Here is a 24,779-nt window from a genome sequence, read left to right as displayed (position 1 = left end):
TGTGGTGAAGAAGGAGCTGAGCCGGAAGGCAAAGCTCTCAATTTACCGGTCGATCTACGTTCCCATCCTCACCTATGGTCATGAGCTTTGGGTTATGACCGAAAGGACAAGATCACGGGTACAAGCGGCCGAAATGAGTTTCCTCCGCCGGGTGGCGGGGCTCTCCCTTAGAGATAGGGTGAGAAGCTCTGTCATCCGGGGGGAGCTTAAAGTAAAGCCGCTGCTCCTCCACATCGAGAGGAGCCAAATGAGGTGGTTCGGGCATCTGGTCAGGATGCCACCCGAGCGCCTCCCTAAGGAGGTGTTTAGGGCATGTCCGACCGGTAGGAGGCCACGAGGAAGACCCAGGACACGTTGGGAAGACTATGTCTCCCGGCTGGCCTGGGAACGCCTCGGGATCCCCCGGGAGGAGCTGGACGAAGTGGCTGGGGAGAGGGAAGTCTGGGCTTCCCTGCTTAGGCTGCTGCCCCCGCGACCCGACCTCGGATAAGCGGAAGAAGATGGATGGATGGATGGATGGATGGATATATATATACATACACAATATATATATATATATATATATATATATATATATATATATATATATATATATATATATATATATATAGATATATATACAGTATATATATATAAACTATAAGCTTGGATTAGAAATGGCAGCAGTGGAGGATGCATGTGCATGTACGAGCCAGTCTACCCCACCATAAAAAGATAGAGGGGGAAAAAAGGAGCTTATTGACTACAGTATCAGACTACAATGGCGGACTCGCGCAAAGATCCATCCATCCATCTTCTTCTTCTGCCTATCCATGGTCGGGCTGCAGCATAAGCAGAGAAGCCCAGACTTCACTCTCCCCAGCCACATCGTCCAGCTCCTCCCGGGGCATCCCGAGGCGTTTCCTAGGCCAGCCGGGAGACACAGTCTTCCCAATGTGTCCTGGGTCTTCCCCGTGGCCTCCTACCGGTCAGACGTGCCATAAACACCTCCCCAGGGAGGCATCCTGGGGGTATCCTGACCAGAACCACCTCATCTGGCTCCTCTCGATGTGGAGGAGCAACGGCTTTACTTTGAGCTCCTCCCGGATGCGAGAGCTCCGCCACCCTGAAGAGATAACCCATTTTGACCGCTTGTACCCGTGATCTTGTCCTTTCGGTCATAAACCAAAGTTCATGACCATAGGTGAGGATAGGAACATAGATCGACCGGTAAACTGAGAGCTTTGCCTTCCGGCTCAGGACCTTCTTCACCACAACGGATCGATACAGCATCCACATTACTGAAGACGCCGCAAAGATGTTCGGGTAAATCAATATCTACCATACTATATATGGTAGGGCTGGACCGATAAAACGATGACACATCATCAATATCAATACAAAATGTGTTCGATAAAATATTCAATGTATTTTTTATCATTTTTGGTCGTAAGAAATCCGGCATTAAGAAGCAAGATTTGTTTCATGAAGTCACTCACGATTCACAAAGCCAGCAAACAGAAAGTGTCACTGAGCAATTGGAGGGACACGCTTAACAGCCAATTACGTAACATTATCAACTACCGAGTGTGGTTGCGCCATCTTTCTGTCTCGCTGTGGATTCTCTGCATGGAGTGAAAAGAGAAAGTGTGATATCTTGATATATCAACTCAATAACAGAACTTATATTTAGTTTTATTGGTAGAAAATGTATGGATGGATGGTTTAAATGCAGACGGTGTGGCAACATCCTGACACTTACAATGCGTGGGTTTAATGAGTAGCTTCCAAAACTACTCTGTGTAGTGTTCAATAGCTGATACACTAATACCATCTAATGCAGGGGTGTCAAACATGCGGCACAAGGGCCGGATCATTACCCTGAAGTGTTTTAATAAAAAAAACAGCTGTTCTAAATGTGTCCACTGGATGTCGCAATAGCAATTATTTGTATCGTTGTAGATGATGCTACATATGTACAAAATAAACCACATTATGTTAGTATATCAGTCAAGGAAAATGATCAAACTACATAAATAACATACTGTAATTTGATTTTGATACAATTGTTTTATCTGGATAGATTGAAAATTAACACCAATGAGTTGATTGATGAAAATGATCACCTAATTTATTCAGAAAATATAAACAACGACAAATAAAGTATATATACTATTAACCGCAACAAGTAATTGTAAAAAAAAGCAACAAAAAAAAAACCATTATGATTTGTACAATATCAGAATGTGCTTGTTCTATTTTTAAACAAAGAAAACAATATGAAGTTTTCTTTATTTTTAAGTTATCGTGCCGGGATTTTACCAGTCCGGCCCACTTTGGAGTAGATTTTTTTTTCCATGTGGCCCACGATCTAAAATTAGTTTGACACCACTGATCGGGTGTCTTTGATCTGCAACTACCTTCAAATCTACTGCAATTATTTTATTATCTTACCCACTTATTTTAAGTTGAAAATTGTTTTAGTTTATTTATTGGCAGGTTTGAATAAGTCATAAAAAGTATCAATAATAATCGCTATTGATCATTGTAAAAAATGTATATATTGTGATATAATTGTCAGCCGTATCGCCCAGCTCTAGTATATGGATACAGTATATCCGCTGACGTCACCTATTGGAAAACATTACAAATGGGGCAAATTCCCAATGGCTCATTTAGAGGAAGTATGAAGGAAGGCAAGACTGTTTTATAAATATCTCCGCCATGCTTCCACGGTTTGAAAATTGGAATTTCCGGGACTTAGGCCGATTCCAAATACACAAAAAAAAAAGGTACCAATAGGTAAGAAAAGTTGGTTTTGCACAATAGGTGCAAAATAAGTACTGATGGTATCATAATATATAATACTACTAATTATAATGGAAGAAACACTTTCAAACCCAGTAAACTTGGGTCTTTTTTATGAATATATTCCACCATTGTAATTTGAAGGTCAATAACTTTTAATTATGCTGAATAAGATAACAAACATACAAATAAGATTTACTCTAAATCTCGGTTAGAAAAAAATGCTAAACATTCAAGAAATATTGCTCAGCTTGAAAATCTGAGCGTGGCAGTTTGTTTTGTCACCTTCTTTTGTTGCCATCACTTTCCAACAAATTCGGCATACTTGCTAGTTTGCTCTTGTTAACATCTTACTCATTCGCTTTGAAGCCAAAATATTCCCATATCAAATATTTGCCTTTACAATCATTTCTACTCACAATGTGTTACTTTTGCAGTGCTTCTTACTAGACTGAGACAAAGATTGTGGATAGTTTATAAGAGTAGGGATGGGTACCGAATCCGGTACTTTTATAAGTACCAAATTCTGTCGGCACGACCACGTAAAATCAAAGGTTGCCATATTTCGATACCTTTGGTTGCAGACTAAACACTGGCTCAGGTAAACAATCACTCCAGCAGCACTTAGCACGGACTAAGCTGAACTCCCTCTAAATTGCAATTTTCAACACCAACAAAGCAAGTATGCTTGGTATAAAACACTCGAACGCAAAGTAAGGCTCCACTCTTCCAAAATGCACTAGCTTGATGCTAATTTACATTAGATTTCCCGTAAGATGAGCTAACATTAGCATTCGAGATTTTACATGGCAATTTCAGCACCTCCAGATTTGGATTAAAAAAACAAAATACAACTAACATGAACGTTAACATGAAACAGTTAGTGTTTATTAAGCACAATACTTATAGTATAAACACGTTACTGGACACCAGAACACATTAAGTTTCCTGGAAAAAGCTACAATCTAGTTAAACAACATACCATATAGAGCCTACACACTACTGCAGGGGTATCAAATGTACGGCCCGTGGGCCGGCTCAGGTCCGCGAACGGGTTTTATCCTGTCCGCGTGATGAGTTTGCCAAGTATAAAAATGTGCTGCTTTTTTTTTTTTTTTAACGAAAGGAACTCCTGTTCTAAATGTGTCCACTGGATGTCCCAATAGCAATTCTGTTAGGCAAGCAAACGGTTTATACCAAGGCCAAGCAGGAGGTACACAGTAAAAGGTGACTGTGGCTCCTTCTCCTCGACCTACATCAAACTTAAAACCTGCCGTTGTACTGTATGTCTTCTGCTTCGAACACATCATTATTTGGCACCCTTACTCCCCCAACATGTCTCTGTCAAACACGAGAAAAGTGAACTTAACCCTTTTGAATAGTTTTTACCTCTGTTTCTTACGGTTTGTTAAGTTAGCACTGGGATTGATACGTGGACATGACAAAGGAGGTATTTGATACCCCAAAGAGTTTACGTGTTGTGTTTTTTAATCAATCCCAGAAACACTGTGACTTAAAGTTTAATCCTGGCTTTGTGAGGTGAATTGTATTTATATAGCACTTTTCTCTCGTGACTCAAAGCGCTTTACATTGTGAAACCCAATATCTAAATTACCTTTTTAAACCAGTGTGGGTGGCACTGGGAGCAGGTGGGTAAAGTGTCTTGCCCAAGGACACAACGGCAGTGACTAGGATGGCAGAAGCGGGGATCGAATCTGGAACCATCAAGTTGTTCTATCAACCGAGCTATACCGTAGATTTGTAGATTCACTGAGACTAAGTCTAAGCTCATTGTGTTTTTGAAGCTGCACCAATTTCCTCAGAATTTTCAACAAACTTGAAGTGTTTTGTCCAGAACATTATTTGTGATTTGTATGTTTTCAGAATGTGCATGTTCTATTTTTGGCCAAAGTAAAACAAAGAAAACAATTTGGAGTTGTCTTTATTTTTAAGTTATTATGCCATGATTTTACCATTACGGCCCACTTGGGAATAGATTTTCCTCCATGCGGTTTGACACCCCTGCACTACTGCCATCTAATGTCTTGGAAATACGATTCTTCTCAAATAGTGGGGCGGGCCACCCTTGGGGGGGTCATGGTGCGATGCCAGGGGGGGCGCGTGTGACCTTACCAGAATATGATGAAGCGTATGTAGCACTTGGCTTCACGGTAAGGTGGGAGACAAGGAAATACCAGTGTGTGGTTTCCTTTAATGTTAATAAGCTTGTATGGTTAAAATAATTTTATAAACAAATTATACTATTTCAAAATTTCACCACACCTAGTGTGTGTGTGACAATCATTGGTACTTTATATACTTTTAACTTATAGTCACGGTGGGGAGTGAGGGGTGGGAGGGCAAATAATTTATTCTTCCTAGGGGAGGGCGTTACGGAAAATAATTGAGGACCACTGGTATGAAAAAGATGAGATAACAACTAGCACAGTTATCATATCAGCTCCCTTTTAATATCGAGCTGCGGAATATCGATTCCCAGATACCATAAATTGACACCGTATCGGTTTAAATGTAAACGGTACCCTACCCATGATCCCTAGATAAGAGGGTTTATTTCAATGTTTTTTTTTCATGTATTCATTTATTTCAGGCAATGACATTAAAAAAAAAGTACAAGGTTGACAACACGTAATAATATAAATTAATATCATGCAAAAGGTAATGTACCGTATGTAAGCATGAAGTATGATATGTCCAGTTTTGCCTGAAAGGGAGTGGGAAGAAGATAATGTATTTAAACCCACCCCCGGTTCTCAATTCAGTGATTAACACATTGAGTTTCACTGTTACTTTGTTTAAGGTTTAAGGTCGCGCCTGCTGCTCGTCTGCTAACACAGACCCGCAGACGTGAGCACATCACCCCTATTTTAGCGTCCCTTCACTGGCTCCCTGTGCGTTACCGAATACATTTTAAACTCCTTTTATTTGTTTTTAAATGTCTAAACAACCTTGCGCCAACCTATCTCTCCGACCTCCTTCAGCCTTACTGCCCCACCCGATCCTTAAGATCAGCCGATCAGCTGCTGTTGACGGTCCCTGACACAAGGCTGAAGCTTAGAGGTGACAGAGCTTTCGCCGTTGCTGCTCCCAAGCTCTGGAACGACCTACCCCTGAGTGTTAGACAAGCCTCCTCTCTTCCTGTTTTTAAATCTCTCTTAAAAACATACTTTTATTCCATGGCTTTTAACACTGAGTGATATCCATCCTGCAATGGCGCCCCATAATACACCTGCTGTGATCCTGTTTTTATGTTTTTATGTTTTTATTAATTCTATTTTAATTATTTATTTTTTATCGTGTTCTGTTTGTGTTGTGTTGTGTTTGCTCGGTACTCGTTTTATCTTTTAACCTGCTCATTGTACAGCACTTTGGCTACCCCTGTGGTAAATTTTAAATGTGCTCTATAAATAAAGTTGATTTGATTTGAAGGTTTATACAAATGTTGTATCATAGTGGCATTACCACAGGTAACAATAATTATTACACTGTAACAATAATTTGTGTCAACAATGTAGGGATAATGAATATACCAACAATGGTAATAGACAAAATACCAACAATGGTAATAGACAACATAGCAATAACGGTAAGGAAACATTGAGCACATGTTAATACTTTGAAACAGAGTACAACAGCAGGTCAAATTAAAGACCCTCATCTCTATATTTGAACCAGACCCAATGTTTGTATAATAGTTTAAATCGATTCACTATGTACATTTAATTATGCTATGGAATAAAGGCGCTCAAGTGCTAAGAATGATGCACAGTGTGAACTTTCCTGCATCCTGATTGGAAGCCACATAATAAGAAAGCAAACACACGCACACACACACGAGTACATTTTAATTTATCGTTCAATGAATTGATTAATTGACCTAATGAAATCAGCCATGAGAAGTTGACTTTCACATAAACGTATCCTGACATTGGCATCGAAACAGCATTTCACATTTAGAAAGATTTTCCCCTGCATTAAAAAAAATGAGTATAAAAAAATCTAGAAGGTAATTTCTTCAAATGCATAAGCCAAGTGTGGCGCCAAGATCATCAATTTACAATGTTCAGTGTGGTGGGAAAAGCCCCACTACCTTGCACCATCAGCTATTTCTCCCACATGCACGCTGATTGGCAGTTGTGATCCCATCAGAGGAGAGAAAAGGCTGACTGGCTCTCAAGGAACGCGGTTAAGAACGTCTGAACGGCATTTTAAAGCGTTCATGTCCTGACAGACACGTACTCGCACGCTTTAGAGTTGAACACACAAAGTAGGGTTCTTAATTCAGGGTGTGTACTCATGAGGGTGTATTTTGTAAAGCCAAAAGCGCTCCCCGTATTCCCCTCTAAATGCACTCAAGTTGACCCTTTGCCGAAGGCTTTGAATTTCCAATCAACTTCCCAGGAGTAACTTCACAAGAACTGCACTGGAGGCGATACTTCTTCTTTTTTTTTTTTTTTTTACTGAGAAATGTTTGTGAAAAAGTACATAATGTAAACGTAAAAAAGTATGCTTCGATATTGTCGAACTGTGATAATGTCAGCGATATGGACATAACACATGTATTATTAAATTACAAAAAACTCAAATATGAATGAATGAATGAAACATTTTGAATGTTTAATTTTTTCTTTACTCTACAGTAAGGCTGCAATGATTAGTCGACAATAAAATTGGTCGCCGACAATAGTCGTGACGTCGTCACTCGTGTTTTCCCGTGTAAAAGCGAATCAGCACCGCCACTTGCAAAAACATTGCCAGTGATAACATGTAAAGTGTAAAAACATTTCCTCTTATTCTTGTTAAAAAAAACATGAATACATTGCTCATTTTGCGAAGCGGACCTTGTTTTTATGGCAGTACATATTCGATGCGCGAGCATGATGTCGGACGTCTGGAGGAAGAACGCGGTCTTAGCCTGGATAAGAGTGTTACCTTATACTGTACCTTGCTAACCAGCGAACAAGAGTGAGACGAAGTTGTGTGAAAAATAACTTTAACTATCGTTTTAGCCAAAGTCTGCATGTTAAACTTTGTCTACTTCAATTCAAGTACTTGTTATAGCAGCGTCAATTTGCAATGCCATAAAATGAGGCCACAATTACAAACGCAAACCACACAAACACACACACACACACTTTCTTGTATTTGTTACCCTCTTGAGACCTCCGAAAAATGCCTACCTCTAGTATCATAATAAACGTCATAATTTTACTCAACGCAAGTCAAAATTTGACAAGAAAAACTGAACATTTGTCCAATATCATGATAAAAGTTGGAATTTTACTCAATAACAATTGCAATTTTACAAGAAAAAGCCTAACATTTTGGCAATTTTAGGAAGAGAGTCGTAATTTTACTCGACAAAAGTCACAATTTTATAAGAAAACTTAAAAATTGTTGCAATATTATAATAAATAAATAAATAAATGGGTTGTACTTATATAGCGCTTTTCTACCTTCAAGGTACTCAAAGCGCTTTGACACTACTTCCACATTTACCCATTCACACACACATTCACACACTGATGGAGGGAGCTGCCATGCAAGGCGCTACCAGCACCCATCAGGAGCAAGGGTGAAGTGTCTTGCTCAGGACACAACGGACATGACGAGGTTGGGATTGAACCAGGGACCCTCGGGTCGCGCACGGCCACTCTTCCACTACGCCACGCTGTGGCGCAGTGGAAGAGTAACAAAATAACAATCTGAATTTTATTTTGCAAAATTATGACAAATTTACTCAAAAAATTACACTATTTTACAAAAAGAACACAAAAATTGGCAATATTGTGATACAAGTCAGAATTGTAATGTCAACATTTTGCAATGAAAAGTAATAATTTTACATAAAAAAGTAATCATTTTCCAAGAAAATTTTGCAATATTACAGAAACAGAAAGAATATGAGAAATGGTTCCCAATTTTATAAGAAAAAGTCGACACATTGTGAGAAAAACACTGCTTTTAGTGCTTTTTTTGTTTTTTTTGTTTGTAATTGGTTTTTAATCTTCATTATTTACTTAAAGTTATTACAGTGTCTATATACATATTTGTTTTATTGTTGTAATTAATTTTGGCCAAAGGGGGCGTGTTTCAATTTCTTACACACACTTGTTATTACATATGTTGGCCAGAGGGGCAGCACTTCAATGTTTTACACGTACTTGTTATTTTATATGTTGACCAGAGGGGGAGCACTTTTAAAACCGACACAGTCTTTTTTGGGACCACCCTTATTTTGATAGATTTCACCAACAGGGGTGCAAATGAGACATTCTCTATTAGATGCAATGGTTTTCTGTATTGGGACCATGATTTATGTCCTAACTTGTTCACCCATGATTTATGTCCTAACTTGTTCACACCCCCCCCCCCCCCCCCCCACACACACACACACACACACACACACACACAGACAGGCACCAATGAGGAGGTATCATAAGACTAAACATACAATCTATTAAATAGCCAACATTTTAAGAATTAATCAAAGATACAATTCTACAGGTTGAGTCTATTAAGAGTTTTAAACATCATCACAAAATGCTTCTTTTTTCTGTTTGAGGAAGTTGGATTTAGTTGTTTTCATTGCTGCCAATTGAACTGTTTTTTTGTAAATACATAAACAAGGTTAATTGTCTTTTTTTTTTATAGTAATTTGCCTTTCCTTTGTTTTTTTAAATGGACAACATTTTAATAGTCATTTTAAATTTAACAACTGAATGAACAACAGAGTCACAGTAAAAATACCTATTTATGAATGAATTAGTCATATGTGTTGTTAGTAAACACAAGCCTAAAAAAACTTAAGCTGCATTTAAAATTCCGTGGAAAAATTAGAGCCAATAAATGTGTGTGGGCTTTATTATTTGACGACCGTATTTTTCGGACTATAACTCGCAGTTTTTTTCATAGTTTGGCCGGGGGTGCGACTTATACCCATGTGTGAAATTATTAACACATTACCGTAAATACATCCATCCATTTTCTACCGCTTATTCCCTTTTGGGGTAGCGGGGGGCGCTGGAGTCTATCTCAGCTACAATCGGGCGGAAGGTGGGGTACACCCTGGACAAGTCGCCACCTCATCGCAGGGCCTATTACCGTAAAATATCAAATAATATTATTTAGCTCATTCACGTAAGAGACTAGACGTATAAGATTTAATCGGATTTAGCGATTAGGAGTGACAGATTGTTTGGTAAACGTATAGCATGTTCTATTTGTTATAGTTATTTGAATGACTCTTACCATAATATGTTACGTTAACATACCAGGCACGTTCTCAGTTGGTTATTTATGCCTCATATAACGTACACTTATTCAGCCTGTTGTTCACTATTCTTTATTTATTTTAAATTGCCTTTCAAATGTCTATTCTTGGTGTTGGGTTTTATAAAATAAATTTCCCCCAAAAATGCGACTTAAACTCCAGTGCGACGTATATATGTTGTTTTCCTTATTTATTATGCATTTTCGGCCCGTGCGACTTATACTCCGGAGCGACTCATGCTCCGAAAAATACGGTAATCGTTAAGATAATTGTTGACTAATTGACTATCAAAATCATTGTTAGTTGGAGCCCTACTGTATTTGCTAGTGGCAAAATGCTTTGTGATGAAGGAACAAAAACCCAAGCTGTGTTGGTCTATATTTGCAAACAAATAACAACAAAGACTTTCAAAATTCTATTTTGCCATTGAAATAGCCTTAAACGTTAAATGTTAACGTTAAATGTTCTACAGTATGACAAAACACAAGACTTCCAGAAAGTATTGTTTTCAACCAAAAACAATACAAAGAGTAAACACTGCTGCAGCGTATAGCTTGTAAGCTTTTAAGGTCTGTATCACTACTTTTTTTCAAATTGATTATATATATATATATATATATATAAATATATTTGTTTATAAAGGTCTGAAGGAATATAAATACTGTACATGATGTAGCAAGAAAACAAAACACAGAGCTCAAGTCAATCAATCAATGGCCCCCTAGTGCACACTGTGAATGGCCAACAGTCGCATTACAGATAGAGCATGGGACTGGGACTTCACAAAAAGATATAGAAGAACCCAAATTATTTGGGAAAACAGACTCATTTAGTGCATGACTCCTAATTGGTCCGCAAGTGTGATTATAGTAGCTGAATACTTAACCAAATATGATCCTCCCCTTTGTGCCTACTGTCAACAGCTATCAGTCCCAGCTTTGTTTTAAAACTAAAGGTGAATGAAGTTGTTTGTACACCTGGTAATTTAGTACAAGTAAAGTGAAGCTGCACATTTTTCCCAAAGGGTACAAAAAGGCGTCGGCAGTTCTTCTACATTTACAAAACCCAAAACCAGTAAAGTTGGCATGTTGTGTAAATGGTAAATAAAAACAGAATACAATGATTTGCAAATCCTTTTCAACCTACATTCAATTGAATGGACTGCAAGGACAAGATGTTTAATGTCTCATGTAGTGACAAACTTTAGTTACTGACAGTGGTTTTCTGAAGTATGCCTGAACCCATGTGGTGATATCCTTTACACACTAATGTCGGTTTTTGATACAGTACCGCCTGAGGGATCGAAGGTCACGGGCATTGCCGCTTACGTGCAGTGATTTCTCCAGATTCTCTGAACCTTCTGATTATATTACGGACCGTAGATGGTGACATCCCTAAATTCCTTGCAATAGCTCATTGAGAAATGTTGTTCTTAAACAATTTGCTCACGCATTTGTTCACAAAGTGGTGACCCTCGCCCCATCCTTGTTTGTGAATGCATTTCATGGAAGCTGCTTTAATACCAAATCATGGCACCCACCTGTTCCCAATTAGCCTGTTCACCTGTGGGATGTTCCAAATAAGTGTTTGATGAGCATTCTTCAACTTTCTCAGTCTGTTTTGCCATTTGAAACATGTTGAAGGCATCAAATTCCAAATTAGTTAATATTTGCAAAAAATTACAAAGTTTACCAGTTCCAACGTTAAGTATCTTGTCTTTGCAGTCTAGTCTATTCAACTGAATATAGGTTGAAAAGGATTTGCAAATCATTGTATTCTGTTTTTATTCACCATTTACACAATGTGCCAACTTCACTGGTTTTGGTTTTGTACATAAAACAGCATTCACACAAATTCCAGGCTGTGCTTGACTGAGCCACAAACATTACCAAAATAGATGCAGACAGCCCAAATTGACTACAACTGTCTTTCCTGTGTACACCACACTACAAGGCCTGTCTGTGGTAAAACACCAGGATGATGATTTGTCAGTGTAGGAACGCAATTTCTTGTTTACTATGATGAACGAGCAAGACTTGCACTACCATGTTCTCTATATCTAGCCTGTCACTTTGACTCTCCACAGCACAGGGCTTCCTTCCGCTGCAATCCCATCCTGGGCAAACGCAATTCAAAGACGGTCTCCAAGACGCTGAATCATCCGTTGACGCGCAGGCATGCAACACAAACATCTCCAGAAGTTGTGCACAGCAGGAAAAGGGCCTTTACACTGCAGCGTAAGTCTTTATGGCATTCAGGTGGACCCAGCGGAGGGACGAGTGAGGGGGGGGAGAGGGAGAACAAGATCCCCGCACTAAGTCAATTTGAACAGCAGGCCGATGAAATTACACAGGTAGAGGTGGCCAGCCTTGACAAATGAGCAAAGGGGTGGGGATGGGGAAAATTGTAAAGAGGCAGAGACCCCTTTTAGTTGCATTTACACATGTGCTGTATGCACATGTGACACATCAGCAAATAACTGCTACATAATTAATTACCTACTGGATATTTTTTTTAAAGATATCTTTTTCAGGATACACAAAAAAAGGAAAGTCGAAATTATGTGGTCTAGTTACTTATAAATAAATGACAAGCGTTCCGTTCGGTCCATATTTATATAAGAGTCATCCTTCATTCGATTCATAATTTATTTATATAACAACTCTCCACTGTGTGTGAGGTGTAACACTTTCTCATGTGAAACAGCTATCACACAGCACATGTGCCATACACTCTCCATACGTATTTATTATAATAATAACATTACTATATACAAATTAAATTGCACAGATTCTACAAACGTGTTGTACAAATTGTATATAAAATATATGCTACTGTGACATCTTCATTTCCTTCACAGAACGAATGAATCCATCTCCGCTCAATGAACTGACAATCTCCTACATTGCATGTATGTATGTAAATATAAAAAGGGACCTGTGATCATTGTAATATGTATTCAAAGGGGTCATATTATGATTTGTCTTCAACATTTGAAACACATGTAGTGGTGGTTCTTTGGTCAAAATTTAAAGTTCAAATGTTCGTGACTTACGCCGATCCAAAATACCCCCCAAAAAATGGTTTTGCATAATAGGCCCCCTTTAACACATCCTTGTAGTATTGTATTGAATATGATCTGGTGAAAATTTTGTGGGAATTTTTCGACAGTCCAATTTAGAACCCGTTTTTTGAGTCTGTCTACAAACGTTTCGTTCGTGTGTGGTGTTGCCAAATTGCAAATGAAACTCTCCGTGCCCCGCTCTCTCCAAAAGAATCAAAATGTATATTTTCAAAAAGTACACCATTAAATAAAATACAAAAATAATAAAAGAAAAAACACTATTGTTTTCAGTCACAGTCAAAAATATTCTTCATTAACCTGTGTTTCATCAAACCAAGTTGCTGTTTTTTTCGTCAGATCGTTAGTCCAAATAGCTCTTAATGGTCCATGTTGATAAAACAGGTAAGTGTAAAATGTTGAGGACGAAAAAAATACAGAAGTGTTTATTTTATCGACATCAGAGTGAGCGCAAGAGCATGAAACAAGAAGGAATAAAACTGGCGCCTGCGGGCATTGGAACAAGAGAGCAGAGGAGGAAGTAGGGGCCTTGTAGAGAGCATGAACTATAAATGCCCACATTAGTACGCCCATTTAATCTGTGACGTCATACTGTGCCAAATATTAAAAAAAAAAAAAAAAAGACTGAAAACCACAGAATTCCAGAGACATCCAAAACTGCATGCAAGCTCACGCCCAAATGCATGAACCTTATGATTTGACATTTTGTTTTTTAACACGAGTAGCCAATGTTGTAAAACCATTTATAGGTCTAAAAAAAGGACAATCATCAAATGTCCCCTTTAAGAAAATGCACACAAACGACCCAATTCAATGTATTTCCTCAAGTAATCCCCGCTTCCGCCATCCATGCCCAAGGACACACTGCCGTTGTGTCCTTGGGCAAGACACTTTACCCACCTGCTCCCAGTGCCACCCACACTGGTTTAAATGTAACTTAGATATTGGGTTTCACTATGTAAAAGTGCTTTGAGTCACTAGAGAAAAGCACTATATAAATATAATTCACTTCACAAGTGTCACATGATGTTAGCACACGTAATCTGAATCCCACTCCACTGGTCAGCCCATCCCAGCTGGACGAGGGGTGGAGTACACCCTGAACTGGTAGCAAATCAATCACAGATGACATATATGCAGTCGCATTCACGCTTTTGGGCAAGTGTCTCCATTTACCCTATCATGAAGGTTTTTGGACTGTGGAAGAACATCGGAATAAATCTATAATAATGAAAACTACCCTACCTCCATGGCTCTGGTGATGAAGGGGATCTGAGTTCCTGAGTCCAGGTCCTGGTTGATGATAAGTCTTCGAGCCCACTGACCGGCCCGCACCACACCGCTGCCCTGGATCAGCACCAGCAGCTTGGAAGGGTTGGACAAGGCGTTGGGGCTCAGGTAGATGAAAGAAGAAGGCTCATCCATAGTTGCGTCGAGCTAATGTAAAACCATGGAAAACATCATTTAGTTGCATTGATGTCTGAATCAAAGCCAAAAAAGCTCTTATGTCTAAACTGCATTGCATTGACACTTCAGTCAAGAATGTCCAGGTGTCCAATACATTTAAAGCTTTTTAACTGAAATACTTTATTGTGAAACGTATCATTCCATGCATGTGTTTACAAAGAAACAGCCTTCACTTGGATGGATGCTATGCTTTGAAAAGCTAACATGCGTCAACACTCTACCCATGAAGAGAAAACAGCCAGTGATTAATTGAGACAGAAAGTGATCCAGAGAGGAGAGTGAGTTTGTGTACATGCGCTCCCGAGTACGACAAGAGGAATCTCGAAGGAGACAAACACTGTCCATAAAAGCCATGGGTGGCAGCTGCAAGAACTTAATCCAAGCAGACAAAGAGAACTGAGTGGGGGAGAAAATCTTGCCCTTTTATACTCTGGTGCTCCCTCATTCCCTCTCACTATACTTGGCTGCAGTTAATCTTCTTAAAATCGCTGGTCACAAGTTCAATGCAATGCAGGTGGACAGACCCACCACTAACATACAAATGCACACGCCGCATACACTCAGGCGGGTGGGCCATAGAAAAGCATAACAGAGCCATTTTGCAGTGGAATAATGATATAAATAGTCCAGGCAGATAACCCAGTGAATGTGTATGGGGGCTGATGAAAGCGCTGAATCCCTTGCTAGTGGTTGATTTATGGAGCCTCTTACCACTGCTGCTAACTCTGCTAACATTCCTATAAATGCATCCCTGAAAAACGATCACAGCTTTTATTGACAGACAAAAAAAAGAGATCGATGGTTAAAGGCGAGCTACATATATACAAGGGCGAAAAGAGGCGAACATGCTTTCAACAACAAATAAAGGGATCGAGTGTGCAGAGCCAGGATGATCTGGCTAAAGAGTATCTTCAGAAGAGTAGAAAGTTCCCCCGTTTGAGCACATAAATGCAAAACAGATTAAGCATGCTGCACTGCACTGTCACAAAACTGTACATTTTTTGAAGAGACACTTTTTACACGGAGGATTTAGACATAGGATGGTGGTAACATAAAAAGAGGAAATAAAGGAAATGGGACTAATAGAAAGAGAAGTACAAAGACTCCTCACAATCTCAGTCAGTACGTGTCCATGCACTAAGTTAATCCAATTTCTCAAATAGTTTGGCTCTAAATAAGCATCCAACAACCCATGGAAACACCTTAGTCCGATTGTGTTTTTGAAATGTCAGACTAACACACCTGGATTATGCGACTGAAAACCCGATCTTTCGAGTGGGCGTGTGCGGCCAGAGAGACCCCTCGTCTCGCGCATGCGCCAGTCTCAAAGTGCGTAGATCCCTTCCAGTAAAAAATAAGCAACAATTGTAATGGAGAGGAGACTGTTTATTTGCTTCACAAATTAAAATACCAGAACATTTTAAAGTGCATCGATGGGAGAAAACAAACATCGTATTTAGTAGGGTAGCTAAGGAAATTAATTTCGGATTCTGGAACAAAAAACTAATGCGATGGAAGATAATGAAGCAGGTGTATTAAAGGTGAATACTAAAGTTTACACAAACCTCTTCATGCTGCATTTGTGCACTCCAAATGAATGTATGACAACTCTATTACACACAACTGGCAAGATAGTCCAGAAAACCTTTATCTGGAACAGAATCGGCCAGGGCATAAACTGTCTTTTTCTTCGGATTTTAAACTCCTTCCATCAATCCACAGAGCCTTTTGACTGAACTCCGAGACATTTGAAAGTTTTGTTTTAATGATTCTTCGTCCAAATATTTATTTGAAAATACTCTCTACCGCCAGTCTTTCTTTGCTTCTGACCTGCATACGCTCCAAGACCTTCTTGGTAGTAGCGTCATGTTCGTAGCGCAATCGAAAAGCACTTCTTGGTGCTGTCTGCTATTTAACGTCAGCATAGAGACCAAATATTTTAAATCTGTGCCAATATTACAGCGGACATCAGGTACAACAGAGCTAGGCTGTTGACTTGTAAGGAGCAGCAGGTGCTTTGTGTTGGTATGATGTCATCGGTCAACCGGAAAAGCAATACATGTATTCGCGCTGAAAGGAAATAAGCGCCCCCCAGTGTACGGGAGGCACAAGGCGTAAGAGCAATAGTCACATTAGAGAGTGTGCATGGACCCTGGGACTTCACACATTGGTGTGAAAATACAAAAAAAAGTAACTGAGCAATCTGACTAATTTAGTGCATGGAAACATAGTGATTGTCTTCATTTTGTTTTCAGTATCATAATCACATGCTAATGATTTTACCTTTTAGTAAATTTTCACATCCAATACTTTTTACTCTGCAATGGCAACATTCCAAAACAAAAAAAAAATATGTTTAAGCATATACTTACTGGTAAAATTGCTTTAGTCATGTTGCACTTTGTCTCCAGCAGCTCATAAACATGCTGTGTAATGACCTACAGGGGGAAAAACATGCAAAAGAGGATATAACATCAGTAACATCATCAAATGGCTTCTTTAAATCGATGATGGTATAAATTAAAAGAAGGCTTTACCCTGTAAGAACTTTTGTCCAGGTAATATCAACCATACGATGAAATATACCCCATGTTTCCACTCTTGTGCTTGAATCTTAGTGTGAGAATGTTGAGGTTGTAAGTGCCAGGAGAGGAACTCTCCAGGACGGGGTTGATGTAAGTTATGTCTATTCCTGCGGCCACAGCACTAAAGAACCTTGTATACGAGTCATTGCAACCCCAGGACAAGACTTTCATGCTTCAGTGACCTTAACAACTTTCTATCCTTAACAACTTTCTATTCAATGTGTCTCCTTCTTTCCTCGTCCTTATTCTCTCCCATGTCTTACTCAGCTCGGTTCTATATCACCGGCCTGATGACAAAACAAGGGCTCGTGGCGGCGCCTCAGCAACAAAGCACGTACACATCCCAGTCACACTCGCCAGTCGGAGCTCAAACACAAACAAGTTCAATCAGTAACTGACCGTCTAACAGCTTTGGGTAGGAATCATGCGGGTGTGAGGCATTTATAACTATAATGTGGCTGAATGTCAACATCTTCAACTTGATGGTTCATGACTCATGCATTCATAACTTACTGTAATTGGCTAACTATACACAGCGTGATCACGTTTAGGTAAGTAGTGTAGATAATTATAGGTTTATATCAGGGCTGCAAGATTTTGGCAAAAAGTAAAATCCCCATTTTTTCTCTGAAAACTCACAACAGAGGCGTGGAGGTTGCTAACATCATCTTATTTGTAATGAACTAGGCTAATAATAAATATAAAGAAACAAACTACATGTATTTTAAAACAAATCTTAGTGTCTGTATTTCTTATTTGTATAATAATTTCTGATTTTCCTCATAATAATATACATTTTGCACATTATTTTTGTGTTATTTTATTTTTACAATCTGCTATATGGGTCCATTAAAAAGCTAAGTTCCACAAAATGCTTAGGAGGAATATAAGCTTAGAGAAAAATGTAATTTAAAACTTTTGTACGCACAAACAACACTTTAGACCTTCAGTATATCAGTATGTGGAATTAAATTGTGGAATTAAGCAAATAAATCCAACAATGTATGAATATGATCCAATTCAAGAAACTCTTCAAACTTAAAGTTTACAAAGTACAAAGAAGAAGAACCATGATAAACATTCATAATGTATTTCATCCATCCATTAATTTTAAATCTCACCATGTGAAAGAAAACTTACTTCACTAATGATCATTTATTTATTTTCAATGTCATTACTTATGGAGTATATTGTGAAAAAATTGACAACAGGAAGTGAACAAAAGTGTTAGCAACTGCTATGTAAAGGAAAAGGGGTAGGATTAAATAAGCTCTGCTTCTTCCTACTCCTTTTTGAACATGTTGAATAGAGAAAATGGAAATTTTGATGTATCATGTTGTATGCATGCATGTTCCAAATAAACTCAAACTCAACTCAACAAATGGCCCCTGAGTCACACTTTAAACACCACTGCTTTACATACATATCTCCTTGTATATTGTGTAAATTTACATTGTATATACTTGATATTCTTCTTCATACCTTGTCTATTTTTAACCATGCGAACCCTGTTTTATTTATTTTATTCTATAGACTATTGTATTCTATAATATTCTATAACGTTTGTATTGTTGGCATTGTTTATTATATCTTATTCTATTTTTCCTCTCTTGTTGTGATTTTGAGAGTGTTGCTTTTATATATTTTTTTTGTACCTGAGCTATTGTGATCAAACAATGTCCCTTAGTGATCAATAAAGTCTAATGTCTAAGTGCATTTTTCACTAGGAGGGCAAAGTGTTGCGAAACGACAGAAGAGTGTGTCTAAGCTCTGTTTTGAAGTTCTTAGCACTTATGGAAGTGACAAAGGTTGCGTTGCTTCTGCAGGTTTTCTGTGTGTTGGTACTTGTAGTGTAATTATATTACCCAAAAGTCTTAGCTGTAAAGCGGAACCGGACGTATAGACAAAAATGAGCGGAGATGAGTCTTGTGTCATCCTTTTGTGTTCTTGATGTTTCCCTCTTGTTTTCATGTGTTTCTTTTTCCCTTTTGGTTCGGGACCCTTTGGGACTGTGCGACAAGGGGTGGCACTTTCGTGACTTCTGCGGTGCTTTTTTGTGAACTTCTGGATCTGCCTCCCGAGAGTTAGTGGGAGGCCGAGGGTGGAGTCGGCTCTCTTTGTTGCTTTGTTGGGCCTGCTCCTGTCTCTGGCCATGCTTCCCCCACCCCAGCAGACGAAGGCGTGGAACACCGCAGAGGCCACCACAGTGTATATGTTTTTTTTGTTTTTGTTTTGTTGTTGTTTTACTTTTGTGGCTATGTGTAAAAGTGACTGGTTGCATCAGCTCTGCTCTTTTAATGTCTTTATTGTCCTTTGATGTTTCCCTTGTACACACATGTTTATGTGTGCTATGGCTATGACTTTTTTTTTTTTGTACTTCGCCTCAGTCTGGACACCCTCTCCAGGGGTCCAGGCTTAGACTCAATTTTAATTCATCGTTTACCCGTTTCTCACCTTTTTTTCAAGGGGCGGCGGAAGTTGGTAGACCCGTCAGCGATCCTGTTCGGTCTCCCTGTAATGTGTGTCTGCTCTTGAATGGGATTGTGCTGAAAATCTTAATTTCCCCTCAGGAATTATTAAAGTATTTCTGATCCTGATTCTGATTCTGAAGACGCGAGTACAAGTATCCTGCAGAGTTGTAAATAAATCAATGTGTTGCTGAAAGCGGCTGTTCCTGCGTTATTGAAACAAACAACAAATACAAAATTTTGCACAATTTGAACGCGGTAAAATGCACGCTCTCTGAGCTTGTTGAGGTGGATCTCAGCTGAACACTTCGCCTTTAGTGACCGCTTGTATTTGATTACCAAATAAATGAACACAAAGACTCACTTTCACTTTGTATGCATACCTCTCCTCGCTAAATATAGCATCAATTGCAAAATTGGCACCACAGAAGACTTTCTGTAGTGTCTTCTCTGGCAAATGAGGTGCTTATTAGGTGTGTTCTGAAGTGCATTTATAGATACATCTGCCACTGTTCTATTATAATTTGTCAATGAGCAATGGCAAACCCGGAACCACCAAATCCATATTTGTGGGTTTATTTGGGGCCACAAATAAGTGAATTATATTCATTAATATCTAATATCTTAGTGTTTCGCCTTAGTAAATAGATTGGCTGACTAAAATTTTAAGTGCAGAGGTAAAACAAGTGTTGCTACCGGACCCATAGTCCAGGAATCATACAACATACATTTTACAATGGTAATAAAAAAAAAATATTTCACTGTGACAAATAAAGAATATTTGTACAAATTGACATGGAGAATTTAACTAAAGTAGCATTGGACAACCAAGAGCAGAGCGAGAAAAACAACTAAACACAGCATAAATCTATACACCCCTCAAACACATTACTTAAAATAATCCATCATTCTAGTTGACGATAAACATGTGTGTTACCAAATGGTATAATTGGAAAGAAGGGGAGGACAGCAATAATATATGTGATGTTTTACAAGAGTATGATGACACTGTGCTCTTTAATGCCTAAACAAGCTCGATGCTAACTTGATTTAGTGCTTTTGAAGTGCATGCACAAATATTATCCATGCTAGGCACATATTAGCGTTATAAAAGCCAATCAAAGGCCACCCCGTCTGACCAAATGAGATGATCGATCTACAATTTGACCCTATAAAGAGTGAAAAACAGCCCGCAGAGCCAAAACAACCACATGTCATCACCACCGCCCCAGCCGCCAACAGTTAATTCACTAAAATGTCAGCCGGACTGATGAAGACTAAAATGATTTCAGGCTTTGGTATGCTACTTTTTAATAACATCAATAAGCCTCGCAGGAAATTTCATTTGCTCTATATGTTATTTGTTCAGTGCCTCAGGTGGCTGAGCACTGTCTCATATAGAATAAGAACTAGATAAGAAGGTGATAGAAAAAAATGACAGGACAAATGTGTGTTATGAATTGATTAAAGCAAAACGGGATGGAAAGTTAATGTTGAATACTGGCTGTGTGCTATTGTTTACGTATGTATGTGTAGTATGTATAAATATAAAATGCAGTCACGTGACTTTAAAATGGAACTGCAGTTATTTTGGAATGTTGCCCATCATTCGTAATCATTATGAGAGACAAGGAACACATACCGCATGTCTTATCTTAATGCATTCTAACGCTATGATTCTAATGCATTCTCATTTTAGGTCAGGGGCCACGTGGAGGAAAACATATTCCCAAGTGGGCTGGACTGGTAAAATCATGGCATGATAACTTAAAAATAAAGACAACTTCAGATTGTTTTCTTTGTTTAAAAAGAGACCACGCACATTCCGAACATTTACAAATCATAATGTGTTTGTTTTTTTAAAACTTACATGTTGTGGTTTATAGTACTATATCTTCATTTGTCGTTGTTTATACTTTTTGAATAAATGATGTGATAAAGTTCATCAGTCAAATAGGTGGAATTGAGTCTGGCAGGTTTGGTGTTAATTTTGAATCTATCAGAAGATTAAATGAATAATAATATCAAAGTCAAACTACAGGATGTTATTAATGTAATTTACTAATTTTCCTTAAAATGATGTAGTAACATGATTTATTCTGTACATATGTAGCATCATCTGCAACAAAACTTGTGAATATGACTTCATTAATAACATATGAAGTTAAGAGGGCATACATTTATGTGCCCCCTGAAAATGTGTCCTTAGTTATAAGTACAACACAAAATGTACAAATTATCAAAAGCATTTATTTGAGTACAAATGTCACAGGTTACATTACCAACATATTTGACAATCAAGGCATGAACGTAACAATCCACATTTTGTATACTATCATTAATAAGCTGCCAAAGTACGTAGTGTCCAAACACAGAAGTGTTAACACACGGCACATCGCTCCGCTGACTCTGAAGTCATGAGTGGTCTGCGCACGGGATAAAATAATTGATATATATCTAGTGGACACATTAAGAACAGCAGTTTATTTCATACAAAAATTACAGCTCAGTTTTATACTTAAACTTATCTCGCTAGCCGGATAAAACTTGCTCGCGGGTTGTATGTTTAACAACCCAGTTGTAAATAAATGTAAATAAAAGTCAGCTAACAATGGAGCTAATGTGAGTCATGACGTCAATGCATCTATTGCGCCCATAAAACCCACTAAAAACATTCAAAAAGCGCCAACACTCCATTTACATTTTAGGACCTCAATGCTAATGAAGTGAAGTGAAGTGAATTACATTTGTATAGCGCGTTTCTCTAGTGACTCAAAGCGCTTTACATAGTGAAACCCAATATCTAAGTTACATTTAAACCAGTGAGGGTGGCACTGGGAGCAGGTGGGTAAAGTGTCTTGCCCAAGGACACAACGGCAGTGACTAGGATGGCGGAAGCGGGGATCGAACCTGGAACCCTCAAGTTGCTGGCACGGCCACTCTACCAACCGAGCTATGCCGCCCCTAATGTTAAGGATCTATTTTAATTGGTGCATTGATCACAGAGAGGTAAGTAGCTTATGCTGTTATATTGACATCATCAGCTGATGAATCACTTCTGAGTTGGTAAGTTATTTGGATAGCACAAGGTTGTGGCCATGAACCGAAAAATTGGTCAACTTTGACAACCAACTTAGACACAAAAAAGGCAAGAAAGACAAAAAAGACACTTGTTTACACCCACCATTTTTTTAACCCATCGTGAGGATTATGATTAATTATTCATCTAAAGAGGAAGATATGAAAATCTCATCAGTCGTCCTCCCATTGAGAGCAGACATTGTACAGTAAGTGATTGTGATTGTTTTATTATGTGTGTTGGCTCCCACAAAGTCTACTGTGAGTAATAGTCGGCGTTGTTGTTGAAGGTTTTATTATGTGTTGGCTCCCACAAAGTCTGCCGTGAGTAATAGTCAGTGTTGTTGTTGAAGGAAAATACGAACAATACGAACGTTGTCACAAGCCTATATACACTATTTGCATATCGGTTTTTTTGGGAGTATGGGGGTTGTAGAAAAGCAATACACAGCGACACTTTGACTTAAAAGTGCCCCAACTTTTGAGTGCTTTGAGATATAAACTGTCTCTCAGTTTATTGTTCTGCTTCAAGTTGCGAGCAAAGGTTTTAGTTACGAGCCCCCCCACCGCTAGTAGCAATTGTCCTGTAAGATCCACCCAAAACATAGTCCTACTTGCTAGCATTAGCTTAGAGCTGGACATCAACATAACTTCGTTTTCCAACCATTAGAACAAAGAAAGTGAGTGAGAAAAACAGTGCTGGGAAGAAGACGCGGATGATTTTCATTTATTAAGAAAATAAATCAACAAAAACATGACTGACAGTATCTATGAATGTTCTCATTCATCCAGGTCATTGTCTTCTCAGGGCATTCAATCCCAGTAGGATGAGATGAGAGGCGAAACATCTTCTAAGACAAACAAAACAGTCCAGTTACGATCGATTGAATGCCCTGAGATGATTGACAGTGTTACAGATTTGGCGAGGCAGTTCAAGTGTCTGTACCATACTGAAGAGAGAACATAAGAGAACGTTGAAATAATATCCAAACCGCAAACATCTATCCATGAAAATATTGAGAAGCTGCTAATGGTGTGATACCGTGGGAATCAAAGACCATTTTTACAGTAAAACATATTGGAAAACAAACAGCATGCTTCTTTTTGGGGGTGGGGGGTTCTGTTTTCTTCACAGCTACAGAGAAAACCATTAGTTATGACACTACCAACTTGTCATTTATCAAAATACAAGAAGAGATTTTGAAAATATTGAAATTAGTAGGGCTGTGACCATCTAATAATTTATTGATAAGTTTCTCTGATACTCAAGTAAATCTGATTACTCAAGTAATTAGATTTATTTTATCGTCTCAATGCATATCTGAGTGGAAATAGTTACATTTGAGAACACAACAAGAACCAACTGCACTGTTTGTTGTACCAATAGCAAACTCGTCCCATCACTGTGACTGTAACTAAACTGTGGGAGAACAGGCCTTGGTCACTTGGGTGTCTGCGGTTTATTTGTGCAGAGGAGGCATTGGGGCGATGAAAACAAGAAGATGGGATCAAACGGGAAGGAAAGGACTTACAGGAGGGCTCAGTGGGAGGAATGAGAGAAAACAAAAGAGAAAAGAAGTGGATGGAAATCCCAGAGGGAGAAATCTGGTGCCAGGTCTTACTAGAGTGAACAGCTGACAGGAAAAGCAGTGGAAGGCTGAATGGATGAAGGGGAGGTGTGTGACGAATGTACAGTTCCAGGGCTTGATAACAGTCCTTGAAGTGGGTGGGCAGTGACATCAACTCCTCATCCCCTCCACAATCTCTCCATAAAACACCACGTCGAAGGCTTAATGGTGACTGTTGAAGGAGACTGGAAGTGGTTACCTTCTTAAGGAGGGTGACAGACCTCCCACATGCAGTATGCACATGTCAGTTATCGGGAGTTCAACAATGTGTGTGTCTTCCCAGTGATTACACGAGTCACGCTTGGTTTGTCTGACTGTACCCCAGGCAAAAAGGAGGGTCCTTCCCAAGTGTACACAAAAAAATTGACAATATAACAGAAGCTGGATGAA

General features: G+C 38.8%; 1 protein-coding gene across 5 annotated transcripts in view; it reads right to left on the bottom strand.

Moving 5' to 3' along the window:
• Window positions 1-24,779, bottom strand: part of arb2a (ARB2 cotranscriptional regulator A) — a 547,436-nt gene that overhangs the window by 478,684 nt on the left and 43,973 nt on the right. For all 5 annotated transcript variants that reach the window (XM_072914357.1, XM_061986620.1, XM_061986623.2 and 2 more), the window contains exons 5-6: window positions 17,003-17,068; window positions 14,409-14,600 (exon numbers count right to left, since the gene is read on the bottom strand). In XM_072914357.1, coding sequence (XP_072770458.1) covers window positions 14,409-14,600; window positions 17,003-17,068 — 258 coding nt within the window. The remainder of the gene's footprint in view (window positions 1-14,408; window positions 14,601-17,002; window positions 17,069-24,779) is intronic.

This window comes from Nerophis lumbriciformis, linkage group LG12 (genome assembly GCF_033978685.3).
Source record: "Nerophis lumbriciformis linkage group LG12, RoL_Nlum_v2.1, whole genome shotgun sequence".
NCBI lineage: Eukaryota > Metazoa > Chordata > Actinopteri > Syngnathiformes > Syngnathidae > Nerophis > Nerophis lumbriciformis.
Note: the sequence above shows the minus strand (reverse complement) of the source record. Positions and strands in the feature narration are given on the sequence as shown.